Genomic DNA, 17,812 nt, shown 5'->3' with positions numbered 1-17,812 from the left:
TTTCCTTTCCTTTTTCCTTTCCTTTCCTTTTTTTCCTTTCCTTTCCTTTCCTTTTTCCTTTCCTTTCCTTTCCTTTCCTTTCCTTTCCTTTCCTTTCCTTTCCTTTCCTTTCCTTTCCTTTCCCTTTCTTTCCTTTCCTTTCCTTTCCTTTCCTTTCCTTTCCTTTCCTTTCCTTTCCTTTCCTTTCCTTTCCTTTCCTTTCCTTTCCCCTGTCCTTTTTCCATTCCTGCTTTCTGATGGATCCTTTCTCTCTATTCTAGTATAGTTTTAGTATAGCATTTTAAAATAATACAATATCATAATAGAATAAATCAACCTTCTGAAACGTGGAGTCAAGAGTCTCATCTCTTCCCTCATCCTGGGGCCCTCAAACAGAACCATACCAGCATATGTCAAGAATCAGTTCAGGAGAAAATGGCTGCTGTGAAAAGCCCAAATCCCCTGCTCAGAGCTCAGACCCCACACTCACCTCATCGATGGCAGACTCCTCGATCAGCCGGGGAGCATCTGAGGACAGCAGGCCATGGGTGGCCATGACAAAGATCTTGTAGGCCCCTCTCTCCTTGAGGGTCTCAGCTGCAGCCAGAAAGGTGTCAACGTCATCGATGATGTCATCCTGCCAAAATCCCAGAGTCACTCAGGGTTCACCACGTCAGACAGACAAACACAGCACACCTGACTGACAGCACAGCTTTACCAAGTGCAACAAACCCCAAACTATCAGAAAATTGTTCTTTTCCTTGACAAGCCCAGAGATTACACTCTGCTTTAGAGAAAAGTGCATCAAGGAATGATAGAATGGCCTGGGTTGGAAGGGACCTTAAGGATCATCTCATTCCAAGCCCTGCCATGGGCAGGGACACCTCCCATGAGACCTGGCTGCTCAGAGTTCCACAGAGCCTGGCCTTGAATGCTTCCAGGGATGGGGCACCCACAGCTGCCCTCACAGGGAAAAATTTCTTCCTTAAATCCAACCTAAACCTACTCTCCTGTAAGTCTGAAGCCATTCCCCCTTGTTCTGTCACTGCAGGCCCTTATAAATAGTCTCTCTCCATTTTTCTTGCAGGCTCTCCTCAGGTACTGGACAGCCACAATTAGGTCACCCCAGATCCTTCTCTTTTCCAGGCTAAGCAATCCCAGTTCTCTCAACCTTTCCTCACAGCAGAGCTGCTCCATCCCTCTGATCATCTTGGTGGCCTCCTCCAGACTTGTTCCAACAAGCCCACGTCCATCACCCCAGCCTCACTGGCATTTCCCAACTCAGCAGCAGGAACTGGGTGATCCTCCCCTCCTCCTGTGCTGTGCATGCAGCACCTGAACCCTTCAGGTCAGCACTGAACAGAATTCCACTTGCTCTGCTCATGGAAACAAGGTCCCAGAGCTGCTTCCAGAGTGGATCCCCTGAGAGTCCCAGCCAGCTCTGTGAGTGTGCTCAGTGCTGCCCCATCCTATCAGAAATCCACCAGCAACCAAAGTTCAGTGGCTGATACAGAACAGCTACTTGATTTCTGCAACTTTGACATGTTTAATATCACTGATGGCATCTCACTTACCACAATGATAGCTATTCTTCCTCCTACATCTCCAACAACTGTGATGGGTGGCTTTTCCTTGGGAATCAGCACTGATTAATGGCAGATGTTTTTAGAGGGGTAAAAAGGAGAAAGAAAAGAGGAAGTTTATATAATTTATTTGTGGAAATGTCTGATGGGTCACCACTATTAGAGACACGAAGCAGCAACTATTTCAACATCACTACTGAATGAAAACCAGCAAGATTCTGATACATAAATAATTTTTAAAGCTTAATTAAAATATTAATTATAGTAATTTATATCTGAATTCTTTACAAATTCAATTAATTCTTAATTTCAGCACAGAAAGAGTGGCTTGCAAATACAACCAGTCCAATCACCCATTGACACCCACACTGGGTTTGTGCCCTGCAGTTTTGGTGGTGCAGCTGTGGGTCACATCCACACTCAAGCAAGAATCATCTTCTCCCCACCAAGAAAGATTTTTTTTTTTTCCTCTGTGAAGAACCACTCCTTTTAGCCAACCCACCCCTGCCAAACCCAATCCCTAAAGCCACAAACCCACCAGGTAACACTTCCCCCACACACTTACTTACTGGGGATCTCCAGGCTGGGGTGGATGGCAGCCACGTACTTGGCCGTGGGAGGGGAGTGCCGGCCATCCACCATGTCAGACTCAGCATCCTGAGCTTCCCCGTGGATCACGGCGATGCCCAACCGCAGGCGCTCGGCGAACGACTGTGCCCTGCAGGGGAAGGGTTAACAGAGCCCAGGAAAAGGTTAGAAAAGGTTACACTTCAAATAACTCACCTGTGCACAACCCTATTTCCATTTTATTTGTACTGTTTCAGAGGGAAGTCAAACAATCTTAAAATTTTAGGAGAATTCATAGAAGAAATCAGTTGCTTCTCAGTATCTTTTTTTATCAGGTTTGGTAAAGTCAGAGTAACCTTCAAAGGGCCTTAAAGCAGCAGGATGAATGCTGCAAGTCACAAAATGCTGACTGCTCCCTGCTGCTTTGCCCAAGAGCCAAAATAACACTTCCCAGCCTTCAGGGATCCCATGCTTTAGCTGGACACATCTAACAGTAACCAAGAACAGCGTTGATGTCTGCATTGTCAACAATTAATAGGAAAAAAATACTCATATAAAAAGAGAAAACAAGTGTTCACCTATTCATTTACTAGTAAATAAAGACAATATCCCTGACCTGCTGACACATAACCTGAGATACCCTATGGAAAAGGGGATCCAGATGATCATTCTGCCTGACAAACCACACTTGGGAGTTGAACAGCTTGGATTTTTTAATTAGCTGACATGAAGTTCTTTCACACTGCAATATTTCTTCAACCAAAATTAGAAATTTCTGTAATGAAGTGTAAGGTTAGTTGGGGGAGTGGGAAAAGCAGAGTCAGGAAAATAGGAATTTGCATCCCAGATATTGGAAGCAGCAAATACCAACTGGCACATCCACCCCAGCTCACCTTGCACCCCCAAGGGTTTGGGATCCTGCCTAAGCCACACATCCAGGTCTGCTCTGGCCCAAGCAAGCCCAGCACATCCAGAGTGATTCACCCTGCCCTAACATCAGCACCTCAGACCAGAGCCTGAATCACCTCCTCTGTCCTTAAGCCTTGTTTCAAAAGGCTTTGAAACAATATCCAAACAATACAAAGTCCAGAGAATAATTTGCCCATCGTGATACTTAGTTAATTAAAAATTAAGAATCTTCCACCCTGTGGTTATCATACAGTTGCAATATATTTGCAAGTAGTTAATTATAGGTAATTATAATTACAAACAATAAGAGCTATGATTTAGCAGGAATAATCCTATCAATAAAACCGTATTAATGACCTTAAAATGCAGTATTAAACTGAATAAAGTTCAAAATAACAGCCAAGTGATTTGTTAATTCCCAGTGAGCTCAGAAACCACAGAGACACTCTGAACTTCACCACACAAGGGTTCTTTTTCACAAGCAGGCATTCATCAAAAGTATTTTCCTAGACTGTTTTCAGCCTGGATTAGGCTGAAACATCCAATTATCCCTCTCCCAATACAATGTAACTCTTCAGATATTGTCCTTAAATACTCATAGGAACATGTGAAGAAGCTAAACAATACACTTGTGGGATCCTCTCCTCCACAAATCACTGCATGATGTGCAACTCATCTGTCTATTTGCTGGCATTGACAATTACTGGATGAGCATGAAAATGCTGCAACAAACACTTGCCTCCACCCAAGAGGCAAGAGTGACACTGTGGGAGAGAAATGGAAAAGAAACAAACGTAAAATTACCTGGCCAAAACAAAAGAAATCACAAAAAGTACTGCTGGAGAAATAGATGAAAAAAGGTGGTTTGCTCCAGAAAATAAGGAAAACACAGAGTATCACAATTCTCTGGCATGGAAGTCCAAATATCTCTTCAACAAACTCTTGGTTTGTCACCACAGCAAATACAGCCTTTCTTAAAGCATCATCCAGCTCTTACAGCACCTGCTGACAGCAGGTAATTCCAGAGTTTAGGAACAGTCAACTAAAAAGCTTCATGGATTAAGAAGAGCCATTCACCCACCAAAGACCTGACAATCACAATCACCTCAAACAGCAAACCCAGTTTCACCATCTGTGTTTAGGATCTGATCAGCCATGCTCTTAGTTATGCCCATGTTAAGAAACTCATCTGGATTAATGGCATTAATTTCCAGCCACTTTTCCTCATTTGCAGCAGGGGATTTATAATGTAAAAGCACACAAATATAACATGATCAAAAATCTTCTTAATCATAAGCATTTACCACCTCCTTTTGTATGTTTTTTTTTTCACTCTCCTTAGATTTATTATGATTACAGCAATGATGTAAGAACTACACAGCTGACAGAGGAGAACTGGGAGTGGTGTGAAGGCTGCATATTCTAATTATTGGGTATTTGTCCTTCACTTGATCCCAAGAACAAAATCCCAAAAGAGATTTCCTGCTCTAAGGCAAGAGAGCAGATCTTACCCACCTCTTTGCAGATGCAGGAGATTTGGCCACAATTACAGCATTCCTGTAGTCTGGTATCTGTAGTAAATAACAGATAGCAATGTCCACTTCATATCTTTAGACAAATTTAAACTCAGTAAGAATCAGAGAACTTTATTTTGCCAGAAGAATTGTAAGCATTGAACATTTTACTTAAGAAAGCAACCTCAGGAATCCATGGTACATGATCAGGGTTGACAGCTCAGTAAAAACACATATTTAGAAGATTCAGATATCAACTTCAAACTGTACCTTTTATAAACCCCTTTTTATAGCACAGATAACAGAAAAGCAACTGCTTTAGGACATCAGGGTTACACCTACAAGTGTTGAAAGAAACAGGAAACCATCAAAATTAAAGTTTCCTGCTCAACATAAATTGTCTTTCATCACTAAAACCCAGCATTTTACAACTTCCTATTGTCTTATAGAGTACCAAGAAAAGTCACACCTCTCCATCATATCACACTGACTCTTTCTCTGGACCACCAGAAGGGATAAAACTTCCACAGCCACTGCAGTGATCCTGGAGGCAGCCTCACAGTGCTGCAAACCCTGCCATGCTGGTCAGCACCAGGAGATGCTGCTGCAAATGCAGACAGCAGCACAGGGATGAGGCCAGCAAGTCTGGGTTTCCCTCTGATGTCTGACATGTGCTTCAGTCAGGCTACAAGCACAGTCTGCTCCTGAGTTTGCTGCCCCTGCCCCATCTCATACTGGTTTTTCACTCCACACTCCTGATCCCCATTTAATTAGCATTTTAGTCCCCATGTCTAAAAGTTTCTTATTGTCATCTCTATTTTCCCTGCAAACAGTGACTCCACATCAGATTCATCTGGCTTGTAATTTCCCAAGCATTCCACCATCCATATTTCCAGATCTCCCTTCCAACAGCAACTACAACTGCACTCCCTCTGGTATCTCATTTTACCCCACTCCTTGCAAACTCAGCCTTTTCCTTCACTGTGCTGGGATGATCCATCTCTGTGGAGAGCAGCTCAGAGAACCTGTCTGTCCTTCTAGCCAAAAACCACAGGCCTGAGCCAAGCAAAGTCCTCAGAGCAGGTCCAGTCCTCAGAATCCCAGTGTTAAGGGATGGAAGACTCTTCACTAAATACCTGAAAATTGAGCTGTTAGGGGTGGGGTACACAGATTTGTGGGGATGACACCCTGTCATGCAGCTCAGCACCTTGTCAGATATCAAATACCCATTCCAGAGCACAGAAATACTCAGGGTTTCTGCAAACACAGGCAAAGTTCTTCCACAATCTGATCCACAATATACAAACTGCACTGCCTGATTATTTCCAAAAGCTCTACCTGAAATGGGCATGGGAAAAAAAAAATTAGTTCAGAATTTGGGCAAGGGCTCAACCAATGGAAAATAAGAAATTTGCTGAGCACATCAGGCAACACTAATAACCCACAATGTTAGTAACTCCACCTATAAACTGGGAATTCAGCACGTTCTGTCCTTCACAAACACTGAGTTATACAAGAGGCTACAAGATTAACATGACGGAAGGCATGGACAAGGCAGGGCCTGTCACTCGACATAACAAAGGCTTTGATCTAGTTCAGACACCACTGCCTCATTTTTACTCTGCCAAATTAACAAATTTGTTCTCAGCTCTTCAAAAATGAAGTCAGAAAACCAGAAATGTCATCCCAAAGACTCTGAGGTGTCAACATGTCCATGTAACAAAGGGCTGTGTCACTCTGGGATTAACACCTGCTAAAAGGAAAGAGAAGCCACGGAGTTTCCAACATCTGCCAAGCACACCAAACTAAACACCCAACTATTTTCATATCACAGGAATTTCACTGATTGGACTGTCTTCATCCCAGAACAGCAAGTGAACCTCTTCACGTCTAGGCATACATTTCTAACAGGGAACAACTACAAGCCCTCATTCTCCTAACTTCCAGTGAGATGTTTTTTAAGTGACTTTCGCTCTTATCACCTGGACTCCATTTCATGCTCCTCAGTACATGCCACCATGATTCCCACAGCTTTGAAAGCTCTGGCTTTCCCAGAGCAGGCTATCCAGCAAGTTGTGGCCACCAGGAACTTGAGATGAATACTAAATTCCCCCTGAGCAGCAAAGGATCAAGATTTTAAGCACAGATACTATAAATTATCTGGCTGGTGAAAGTATTTGCCAGAGATCCCGTGTGATCAGATCCATTTCGTTAACTCTGGTTTTAGAAAACCCCCTCATGGATGAGCAGAGGGATGAAGAACTGAAAGTATCTTAAAACTTCTCTACACATACTTCAGATCTCTACAAATGGTCGTTTGTTAGATTGCACAGCAGTGTCAGACTCAAAGTTGCAACAATTCTGTGTAAACCACTGAGAGCTCAGGAATCAAAATGTGCTTCTGTGCTTCAAGACCAAATCAGGACCATAATCTTTTTATTGACCATACACCACACTTTCAAGAAACACATAAAGGCAAACATGTCTTGTGTCTGTGTATTTGGTTTTCCACTTTTGGTTTTTTTTTTAAAGTTAGGAAGTGCTTACAATGGGAAATACTTCTTTCCTGGAACACAAGATTAATGACCGTGGCAAAGCCAGAGCCTGGAGTTTTGTTCTGCCATCCTCTTTGACTCTATTACCAAATGAAATTATAATGAGAAATTCAAACAGATTTTAATACTGTCATAACAAAATGATGTTGGTTTGGGTTTCTCTAAGGGGGTGGGGTGGGGTGTGTTTTGTTTTTTAAATGGAGGAGGCATTCCCATCTTTATAAAAAGAAATAGCTTGGATTCAAAAGCAAGAGTGAGCTAAACCTTTTCTCTCACCAGGAAGAAAGCACTTGCTTTATTCCAAATTACCATTAGTCAGAGGCTTAACGTGCATCTTATACCTACAATTATCATTTGCACAGTTTGCACAGGCCAATCTACCAGGAGCACCTCTCAAAACCCTTATAAAAATAAGATGGAGAAATGGAGACACAGAACATCCCAAGTTAAGCTCCTCAAGTCAAGACACGCAGTCTGAACTAACAGTGAGTGAGATTTCCACCCACCAGCCTGACTTCCAGGGCACAATCAATAGGCTCTCTCACAGTTTACAACTTCCAAAGTGTTTCTCATGATGTGATTTAAATTTATGCCCACACAAGCAGCCCATCCTATAAATGTCAAGGAAACTGGAAATAGGAAAGGAAGAGCACATCGAGAGCAGGAAAATGCTAATTAAGTTTCAGTGTTAGGGGAATATATCTAAGAAAAACCAGCACTGCTGCATGGGTAAGAAAACACCAGCTCTTCAAGAAAGTAAAAGTTAAATGTGGGGAAGAGAAGAACCAACAGCTCCCAACACCACTTCCTGCCCCAATATGACCCATCTCCCCTTAAAATTCAGTTTGATGAGTTAATATTTTCAGAGGGATTTGTTTCAGATGCCCTGAGACGTGACCAAAAAAAAAAAATTTAAAAAAAACCAGCTGTAATAACTGGCCTTCCTCACCTCTTCTTGGATGTACTGGAGTAAAAATGGAGATGCTCTCAAGTTATCAACTGGAATATTGAAGAAACCCTGAATTTCCTTCTGATGTAGATCCATGGTAATAAGATGAGTTAGTCCTTTAAAATAAAATAGCAAGACATACAGAGAAGCACATCAGGAAAAGTAACAGAGAACAGACACTTTATTTTTCTTAGCTTCACTGCTGTTAGAAAATTTCTAAGCTGCATGAGAACACTGGGTGAAAATACATAATAAATTAATTTTAGTCCCTCTTAAGCACACTGGCATTAACATGTTTTGAGGCTTCTACAGTGACTTTTTGAAAAGAACCTCAGAACACTGCACATAACTGACTCTGCAGTGCCACACTGAGGCAGGCAAGATCCTTCTCACTGGACACGGGACAAAATGGAAGCATTGATTTGTCCTGTGTCACACAGCAAGACCCTGGCACACTCATGAGTTCTGAACTCCTGAAAAATGGGCCAAGCTCCTAATCAAAAACCACTTCTCTCAAAATAACAGCTCAGATCCCACAGTTTGTTATAACTGCCTGCTTTTTTTCCCAGGGAGGGGAGTGAAAGGAAAGAAGTAGAAAATGTGTTGAAGGCTGTGAAAATGAATAATCTCATTCTCCCACATGGTCTCAGATGTAAAGGACAAAGTGCATTCATCCAAGAAGTAAAAAACAAGACAGAAATGACAAGGCACAACTGTTCCAGACTGTAAGAAAGGCAAAAGATGGTATTGTGAGAGGTGGATACCAGAGCCCAAAGCAGCTCAGCCCAGCAGACTCATTTTGCCAGCTCAGTACACCTCGATGTAAAATGGCTGTATCAAATTTGGGTTTTTTATGAACTCATAATTTGGAAACATTTCTAATTACACTCTCCTTTTCACACAGGTTTTAAACACATGAAAAGCCTGGCAGTTATTTTTAAACAGAGTCCAAACTTGTGCACAGATCTCTGTAAACCTGGAAGCTGACAGCAGGAAACCCCCTTGCTCTGATTTAAGGACAGCCACATTCTTACCAGCTTTGCACATCATGGAGGCCAGCAATTTGGAGACAATGGAGCCCCTTTTCCTCATCTTGCACTGTTTGCTGTAGGGGAAGTAAGGAATCACTCCAATAATGCTTTTGGCACAGGAGGTTTTACATGCATACACCATGATCAGGAGCTCCATGATCGTGGTATTCACATCCCTGCAAGAGAAACATCTGCTTCTGTAGCTGGTGCATAAAAATCCTCTATTCACCACAGTATTCACACCCAGCAGAGATGGAGAGGGCACGTTTTTAGAGAATTGGACATCAACTAAGATCTGTATTTCTGCTGCCATTAAAAAAGTCTTAGCATTTGTAAAGTTCTTTTCACATAACATTAAAGAATTTCTGAATCACAGGACACATTGCCCAGGAAACATTCCTCCTACATCTTAACTTTGTGATGGTGCTGGAGACAGGGAGCTGAGAAGAGAAGAATTTAAAGAGATTGACATAAGCAAAAGAATACACTTAGGGAAGGAATGCAGAGACCAAGGGGAAGGCTTTATTGATACAGTCACTAAAAAGTAGAATTGTAGAAGCTACCTTATGCCACAGCTGTCTTTGTGTACATATAAAAAACCCAACAAAACCAATACCAAAAACCCTCCACAAGCCTCTATCTAGTTAATATAAGCTTATTACACTACATCACAAAGACAAAAGGTGATTAAAAATGAAGATCAGAAGCATTGCTATGGACAGCCCACATCAAATGCCAGCAGAGTTACTCACTTTGAAACTGTTTGGATGATAAACACATCCTTTCCTCTCACAGACTCCTGAATCTGCACTCGTGTTTCTGCCAAGAAGAGAAAGATTCAATATTTGCAAGAGCAAAACTCTTTTTAGAGTCTAAGAAAAGGGGAACCAAGATATTCAAATCAGTGTCAGGTGCATTTCCAGTTTTGCTAATTAAATGCTCACCTCTGTTTGGCTCTTGATAAACCTGAACCTTCCCCATCTCAACTCCCAGGCGCCTGCAGGAACAGAAATAAGGTAGAAGTCAATAAGGGGAGAGGAAGGGCAAATCAAATGTAAATCCCACATAATGCAACAGTGACTGAAAAGGGTGTATTCCATGGGAGAAAACCAAGGAAAGAAAATCCCAAACCATAAAACCAGTAATTACAGTGAACATCTCTTTAAAAAAATCTACATTTCCAAAAGCTGCACTGCAGCCTATGCTAAACTTATTTTCCAGTCAAGCTCAGAACAAGCAGCAGGAGAAAGAAAAAAGCTGCTGTAAAAATCTAACATTTTGTAATTTTTAATATATTTCTTGCCCTGTATATATACACACACACGTGGCAACATACATGTGCACAATACTTAAAAATACTGCTTTTAAATCATTCTTCTCTACAGAAAAAAGTCAATGCAGAGTGAAAAGAGTAGCAAGCACTATTTTATGGATAATGGAAGAATAATATCTGCTGCATTTATTCCTTGCCAGCATTAGCTAGACCCCATCACTACTGCACTCAAATTCTTTCTACACATAACCTGAGCTCCTTTGCACTCCCCTTTCCTCTCCTAGCACACCTAGTGTGCTAATTTGGGTAAATTTGGGTAAATAAGCCTCTGGAAGAAATCCATCTTGTCTAATATTCACAGTTATGTTATGCATTCTAATTAGCACATTAAAAATGTACTCAAGTCCTAAAAGTTCTGCCACAGCTATTGATTTAAGCTAAAGAAATGTTCCCATCCAAAATATTCAGAGAGCAGGAGGGATGTAGCTTTCCTGCCTAAAAATACCCCACTACAAGGAGTGAAAATTCTGCCATGATGATTTAACACTATGCAAACATTAATTATCCCACGTGTTTCCTATCAAATGCTGCAGCCACTCACAGCCTGCTGTGGAGCAATTCAAACACAAGTTACTCTCTCTGTTATTGAGCTCTTGAAATATCCTCCAATACAGCAAACTCCATATTCTTGGAAATCATGGCAGTTTTCCCATGAAACTTCCCTTAAATAGGGAAAACAAGTGTCCAGTAAAACAAATCCCATCAGAACAACCCCAAGATTAATGGCAAGATTCCCTGCAGACTTGACTTACTCAGCAATCCTCTTGGAGAGTTCCATGCACGAGGAATTGGAATTGGCTGAGAACAGCACCAGCCCACCCTTGGTGATATTCATGATGGCCCCAAATTCAGTTGATGGCACACAAAACATCAACCCTAAGTTGTTTTGCCACTTCTAAAAGACTGCAAGAGATCAAAGCATTTAAATCCATGTTAAAAAACAAAACAAAACAAAACAAGACACACATTTGCTCTGTTTAGAAAGTGTAGTCTCCCAGAACCCTGGATATTCCAGCATCCTTAAAATCTGTTATCCCCACTTTAACAGCTTCCCTACAGCTCTCCAAAGATCCCCAAGACAACCTCCTAGCACCAAGATTTTTTCCTTTTTAACTGTTTTCCTCAGGCTATCATCCAGTATTACTGATACTTTTTTCCATCACCTTGTCCAGTTCATTTTCCAGAACTGAGCAATGTTTATTGACTTTCCCAAAATCACAACGACAGTCTGAGGTAGAATTGAGCTAAAAGAGCTCCTGGGCCCTGGCTAGAAGAGGCTATTTCCAAAGCTGAGTCTCTTCCCATTACTTTGCAGCAACTTATAAACTTACAAATAAGGATGAAATGTGAGGAAGAATTCAGTAAAGCTGGCAGCTGTAAATAATGACCTCTTGCACAGCAAATCCACTTGCTGGAGCAGCTGTTGTCATTCTTTGAATGCAATATTTTTCCTGTGAAAAAAGAAAAAAAATATCAGGAGGAAATCAGTATAATTTGTTTTTTGTTTCAAATAAAGGCACAAACCACTAATCTCACCAAGGACTTGATGGGATTCCAGGTTTTTATTATTCTTTGTAAATCACATTTTCATGGTTACTTCTACTGTAAAATTTTAGTTAAATAAAAGATTAAAAAAAAAATCCCATTGACCAGCAGCCCTGGATAGATGGGAGGAATATTCAACTCAAAATCCTGCTGCATAAATAATCCAATCCCTCATCATCCATTTCAGCATTATGTGGAGACTGGAAATATGAAACACAAGTGGCATAATTTAAACCAAAGTAAGCAGAAGTTACAGCAAAATCTGTAACTTTTTTCCTGGTAAACATCTCCCTGCTGAGAACAGAATTATCTAATAGTCACACATAATTGGTTAGAAAAAGCTGATGATGTATCAACTATTAAGTACTCCAAAACAACTACTCAAAGAAAAAGAAGAGTTTTGTATTTACAGGAACAGCTGGCTAGGTCTGTAATGAAACTCCTTCACACCTCCTTTACAACCAGACAGTCTGGCTCACTTTAACTTTGTCACAGGAACCCAATTCACTCTTGTGAAGAGCCAAAGTCAAGTCAGGAACTTCTAACAACAAATGTGCTGGAGCCAAGGCTGAGCTGTGCTCGCCTGCCATGAATGAAAACCTGCCTGTCATCAGAACTGAGCACAGACAGCTCCAGCCCCCAGAACGTCTGAATGTTTCACTGCTCTAAAACCAGAGGGGCCCTCAAAGCAAGACCAGCATCCCTCTCAAATTAAATACCCTTAAAAAAACCCATTTCATACCTAGTGGTTCTCTGCTCTGCTGCTCACTCACTCTCTGCAACTCCCAGCTGTCAACTAATGGCCATCATCCATTAAATGTTCATGATGGTGTTCGAGTTCCTCTCAGCTCCACCAGAGCGAAGAACCTGAAATGCTTTTAGGTCTGAGAACAGCACCTGAGAGCACCCTGCTTGTGTGCCTGGATGGGAACAGCGTGGAGGCAACTTTCTGTGTTCCTGAAAGCATTCACAGAGTGTCCAGAAGGTGTATTTTTATCCAGTTGTGTGTCTCCTTTGGTCCATAGATTAGGCAAATGAGGAGCTGATTAAGAGATCTGAAAAGATGAGTTGTTGGCTCCCAACTATTGCTGAGGGTGCATTTTACACCACCATATACTGATGTATTTTCAAGCAACAGTGAACACTGCTCTTCATGTTAGTACAGGTCAAGGACTTTCTTGTGGATGTACTTCAGCAGCTACAGGTGGGCTATGGCGTGTGTGGGCAGGGAAGTTGCATTTCAAGAGTAATATGGATATATCAACCTTCAAACAGGTGTTGGGATGAAAGCAAGCTCACAAAACTTTATTAGATATGCAAAGGCATAACTCCACAGCGGTACATGGGATAATAACCCTCTGGTTTGAGGTGGACCAACCTTCCAGGGCTGCACAGAAGCACAGAACAGGCTGCAGCACAAACACCTGCCTCTCCTTTTGGGCTGCACACAATTACACAGACACATCACGATGAGCACAACCATTACTGGGCACACATGGCTTTATGCCTCCATCAACTGAGCATGTCCACACAGAAAGCAACAGAGGCAGGAATAAATGGACGGGATAAGGAACGGACCCCATGGGATGGAGGGAATCTGCACCCTCTCACCAATCTCCCCACAGGGAATTTTCCCGTTTCTCCACACTCACCGATCCCGGCGGGCTAAGAGACCCTTCCAGCCCACACCTCCCTCGGTCGTTGGGATGCTCCAGGCGGGCCCCGTGCCCCCGCTGGATCCCATCCCTCCGCCCCAGGGCGGCCCGGGCACGCCGCCGCCCCACGCCGCTGCCCCGCACCTGTGGCACCTGCGGGCAGCCCCGAGAAGGGGCCGCCCAGGAGACGGTCTCCATCCCCTGAGGGAAGGGCGACCTAACCCATTCCTCAGGCGTCGGAACCCCGTGCGGGGAAGGGGGATGTCCTGCCCTCACACAGCCGGCTGAACTGGGCTGAGCGGGCGGCAGCGCCCCTCGCTGAAGGCCTTACCTGCCGGCTCCGGCCCCCCGGCCGCGGGAGAAGGCGGCCCGGCCGGAGGGGAAGGAGGGGGAGAGGCAGAGGCGGCGGCGGAGCTCAGCCCCTCCGGTGCTCCGCGGGCAAGATGGCGGCGGGGCGTGAGGGAGGGAGCGCGGGCGGGCGGGGCGGGCCCGAGGCGGCGCCCCCCCCCCCCTTCCCCGCCGCGCTGAGGGGAGCGGGCGCCATCTTCGCCCTCAGCCCGCCGGGCCCGCGGGCACCGCGGCGGGGTTTGGAGGCACAGGGTTTTAGGGTTTTAGAATAGTCAGTGGCCGCGGGGTCTTGGAGGCACGGAGTTTTAGGGTTTTAGAATGGTCAGTGTTGGAAGGGACCTTCAGGATCATCCAGTCCGGCTGTCAGCGCAGCACCAAACCACATCACCCACGGCCAGATGCGGGTGCCTCTTCCAACACCTCACCGCGTACCTATGCCAATGCCTGGCCGCACGGACAATGAAAAGAATTTTTCTTATACCTAATCTGAATCTCCCATGTGTCAGCTTAAGGGCATTTCCAAGACCAGCCCTCTCCTCAGACATCCTTTCAGGGAGTTGAAGAAATGATAAGGGCCCCGAGCATCCTCCAGACTAAACAAACCCAGCTCAGCCATCCCTTATAAAATACATTTCTAGACCTGTCACGAGCCTTGTTGTCCTTTGCTGAAAAAGAGAAGTACAGATCTGCATCACCCTGTTTAAAAGGGGAAAAAAAAAGGCTTTATCCCAAGACACCCATGATAAAACTGCTTTGAGGAACTTACAGTCATCCCACACAGACACACATCCCTCCTTTAAATACAAAACCCAAACACCATGTTTTTTCCCCAGACTGCGCGGTTAGAACCTGTTTTAAATTACACTTCTCAGTACGCCCAAGTTGAGCAGCATTTTATGGATCAGAATTTTAGCTTTTAGCATAAAGCTACAATTCAGGTACTTTCCACTGCAGCTTTTCTCACAAAAAGCAATTAAATTTATTATTCCTGGACTGCAGGGTGCATTGGAGCAAGGCTGATCATCCCAGCAGATATTTCTGCCCATGGTGGCCTTAACATAAAGGAGGAGGAAAACCCACAGGCCAGCTCACCAAACATGCCTGCAAAGGGACCCCATTAAATTCATAATTTGAAACCGTGATTTTTGCTACTACAAGCTGCATTTTCCACTTTAAATATCACAGGCCAGTGTTTTCTCCAGATTTCACATTTGTTTCTTGCTTCATGCATTCCAAGACTTGGTCATCTCTTTTTTTTTATTTTTTATTTTTTCCAGCAGAGTCGGAGCTGGGGAAGGAGAAGCCCATTTAACGTGGAGCCGTGGAGCAGATGCTGAGCACTCCACTTGCAGGCTCACAAAGCCAGGACATCTGTTAGAAATACGTGAGCAGAGAGGCCACCAAGCCTCTTAGATGCTGCAGTGATCCTCTGCCTTTCCTACATCCTTTTCCAAATTACACTGAGGTGCAAGGGAACAGTCCCATCCCTCGCCACCCCCACCATTCCCAGTCCATGTTTTTCTGCTTCCAGGCTGGTGCTGCTGGTGGTTGATTCAGGATCACTGACCCAAAGCAGGTTCTTTTTTTGTTTCAGGGTTTTCAGGACAAAAAGGAAAGGGGGGTGAGCTTTTTGTTGGCCTCTTCACAGAGCAGCAGATATTTCTCTTCGCATCAGTCTCCCTCGCAGGATCCCACTACAGGCTGGTGTGGCAGAGGAGTTTAATGCAGAACGACCAGAAACAACACATGGTGAAGCACTGATCCTTAGTGCAATTAGCAGCCTTCCCCAGAAGCATTTTTCAATACCCCAGGGCACTCAGAATTTGCTGACTGTTTGATTTGTGCTTCCCCAAATTCGTGACATTGCTTAAGCAAACCACAGGACCAGGAACTAAGTGATCCTGTCTTCTGACCTGTTTTTATAAGGCTACTGCCCTTGTTTTCTTGGAGGAAAAAAAAAATCTATTTATTTCCCACCTCTGTCTTCCTGATCAGAGGAACACCAGTTTAAATCTCAGCTCCCAAGGGAGAGGGATTTGTTAATTTGACAATACTCTATTTAAACACTACGAGTTCAACAAACACTTGCTCCAAAACGAGCACATGGATTTTGTTTCATTCAATTAGCAGCCATCTAAGGAATTCTGAAAATTTGCTGGCTGTGAACACACTGGCTCACAGAGGTTTGTTCTTATTCCAGATGTGACCCTGGCAAAAATAAAACTCCCCCACACCACACCTAGTCCAGCCAAGGTGAAGGGCACTGCTCATCCAGCACTGGGCTGGACGACAGCCTGCATCCATCACCTGGGAGAAGATAAATGCTGCTGTCACCCCAGCTCCTGAGCTCCATCCATCACTGCTCAACCAGGTTGGCTTTTGTTTGTTTGGAGTTGTTTCTGTTAAAAAAAGAAAAAAAGTGGATATTAAAGCTCACCTACCAAACCAGCTGACAGTGAGAACCATCAGACATGGTGCACCAGAGAAACACTCTGATTTCATCTTGACAGAGCCCTGTGGATAAGTTTGGTCTCTCCCAACAAAGGCATCCCAAAAACATCCTCTACCCTACACAGCCCCTGTGAGCCTGCAGGCAGGTTCTGCAGCACACACACACCTCCACACTGAGCACAGACCAAAAGCCATCACCTCCCTGCTCCTCTGCTTTCAGCTTTATTGCCTGGGGGAAAACTGTGTCCAGTTTCCAGCAGATTCTGCCTTGGATACTACCCAGCTAGGGAGACAGACCCAAAACAACTATAAATGCATTTTGGAATTGATGGAAGGTGTAATTTTATCATATCTTGGGAGTGATCTGGAAATAGCATTCCCCATGCCTGGAAATAAAGTGCTTTAATAAAAGTCCTGGAGTAGAGAACACATCTTCTCTGTGTGAAGGGCTGTGGCAGCAGACAGCACTCATTGCTTTATCAAATATTACTGCTTGGCTGTCTGTGGGAAACAGACACAGACTCATTTGTCACAGTCCTGTTCCCCCTGAGTCACAAAGGACTCCCTGAGTTCAGGGTTTTTTTCCTGTTTCCAACCGCGCTCCCAGTTCCGGATCAGTCTGTAATGTTTAACAGATCTGCCACATCAGCTCCAGCACAGACACGGGGTTATCTCCAGCCAGCCTCCCAACAAGGGGATGAGAGGTTTTGTGGGAATACCTGGAATGTGACAGGTCCTGCACAGACAGACAGCTCCAGCTGGATGTCAGGGTGAGGGTTTGGACAAACACTGCACCACCGCGGCGGTGGCGTGTCTTGTTTGGTTCTCTGCTTTGCTGTGTGTGGGCAGCTCTGTCCTGCAAAGTCTGTGTGAGATCCTGTTCACACCCATCACCTGGTGTTTACAGGTGTGGTTTGCCCTTTAAGCAAAATTGATTGGACTGCACAGTGAAATCATGTCATTTTAGGGAATTTGAACAGCTACACAGTCCATGACAAACACTAATTAGTGCTCTGTTCCTCTTTGTCCTGCTGACTGGGTCCCAGCAGGATTTGCCATTTGCCTCACTAAGCTGCAGCTCCTGTCCAAATAGCACACAGGCACCATGCCCTGTGCAGGCATTTGGTGAGCACACAAGGGCTTGACTTGGCCACTGCAGAGCAGCTTAGAGGATTAAAGCAGAATTCAGCATATGAGGGCAGGTCCTCCACTTTGCATGCACAACTGTGGGGTGCAAAGAAAGATTTGGTACCAGCCCTGGCCCATACACTAAAAAGGAGCTGGAAGAGGTGTAGGGAGGCAGCAAAGTGTATTCTGTGTCCTCCCCAGTTTGGTTCTGACCAGGACCAGCAGCAGATTAATGCTCATACTGGGAGTGGGACCCTCACCCAGC

General features: G+C 44.1%; 1 protein-coding gene across 3 annotated transcripts in view; it reads right to left on the bottom strand.

The window, feature by feature from the left end:
- Window positions 1-16,297, bottom strand: part of PRPSAP2 (phosphoribosyl pyrophosphate synthetase associated protein 2) — a 17,756-nt gene extending 1,459 nt beyond the window's left edge. Inside the window, exons 1-11 of one of the 3 annotated variants that reach the window (XM_064390004.1) lie at window positions 16,276-16,297; window positions 11,752-11,871; window positions 11,173-11,323; window positions 10,032-10,084; window positions 9,840-9,906; window positions 9,091-9,263; window positions 8,057-8,172; window positions 4,554-4,609; window positions 2,132-2,280; window positions 1,554-1,624; window positions 470-616 (exon numbers count right to left, since the gene is read on the bottom strand). In XM_064390004.1, the coding sequence (XP_064246074.1) occupies window positions 470-616; window positions 1,554-1,624; window positions 2,132-2,280; window positions 4,554-4,609; window positions 8,057-8,172; window positions 9,091-9,263; window positions 9,840-9,906; window positions 10,032-10,084; window positions 11,173-11,291 (951 nt within the window). In that variant the 5' untranslated portion in view covers window positions 11,292-11,323; window positions 11,752-11,871; window positions 16,276-16,297. Of the gene's footprint in view, window positions 1-469; window positions 617-1,553; window positions 1,625-2,131; window positions 2,281-4,553; window positions 4,610-8,056; window positions 8,173-9,090; window positions 9,264-9,839; window positions 9,907-10,031; window positions 10,085-11,172; window positions 11,324-11,751; window positions 11,872-12,707; window positions 12,929-13,951; window positions 14,078-16,275 lie in introns of those variants that run through there. The other 2 variants (XM_064390001.1, XM_064390002.1) reach the window with 2 other exon arrangements.
- Window positions 16,298-17,812: the final 1,515 nt, after the last annotated feature.

Source organism: Passer domesticus, chromosome 15 (assembly GCF_036417665.1).
Source record: "Passer domesticus isolate bPasDom1 chromosome 15, bPasDom1.hap1, whole genome shotgun sequence".
NCBI classification, from domain to species: domain Eukaryota; kingdom Metazoa; phylum Chordata; class Aves; order Passeriformes; family Passeridae; genus Passer; species Passer domesticus.
The sequence above is the reverse complement of the archived record's forward strand: the minus strand, read 5'-3'. Positions and strand labels throughout refer to the sequence as shown.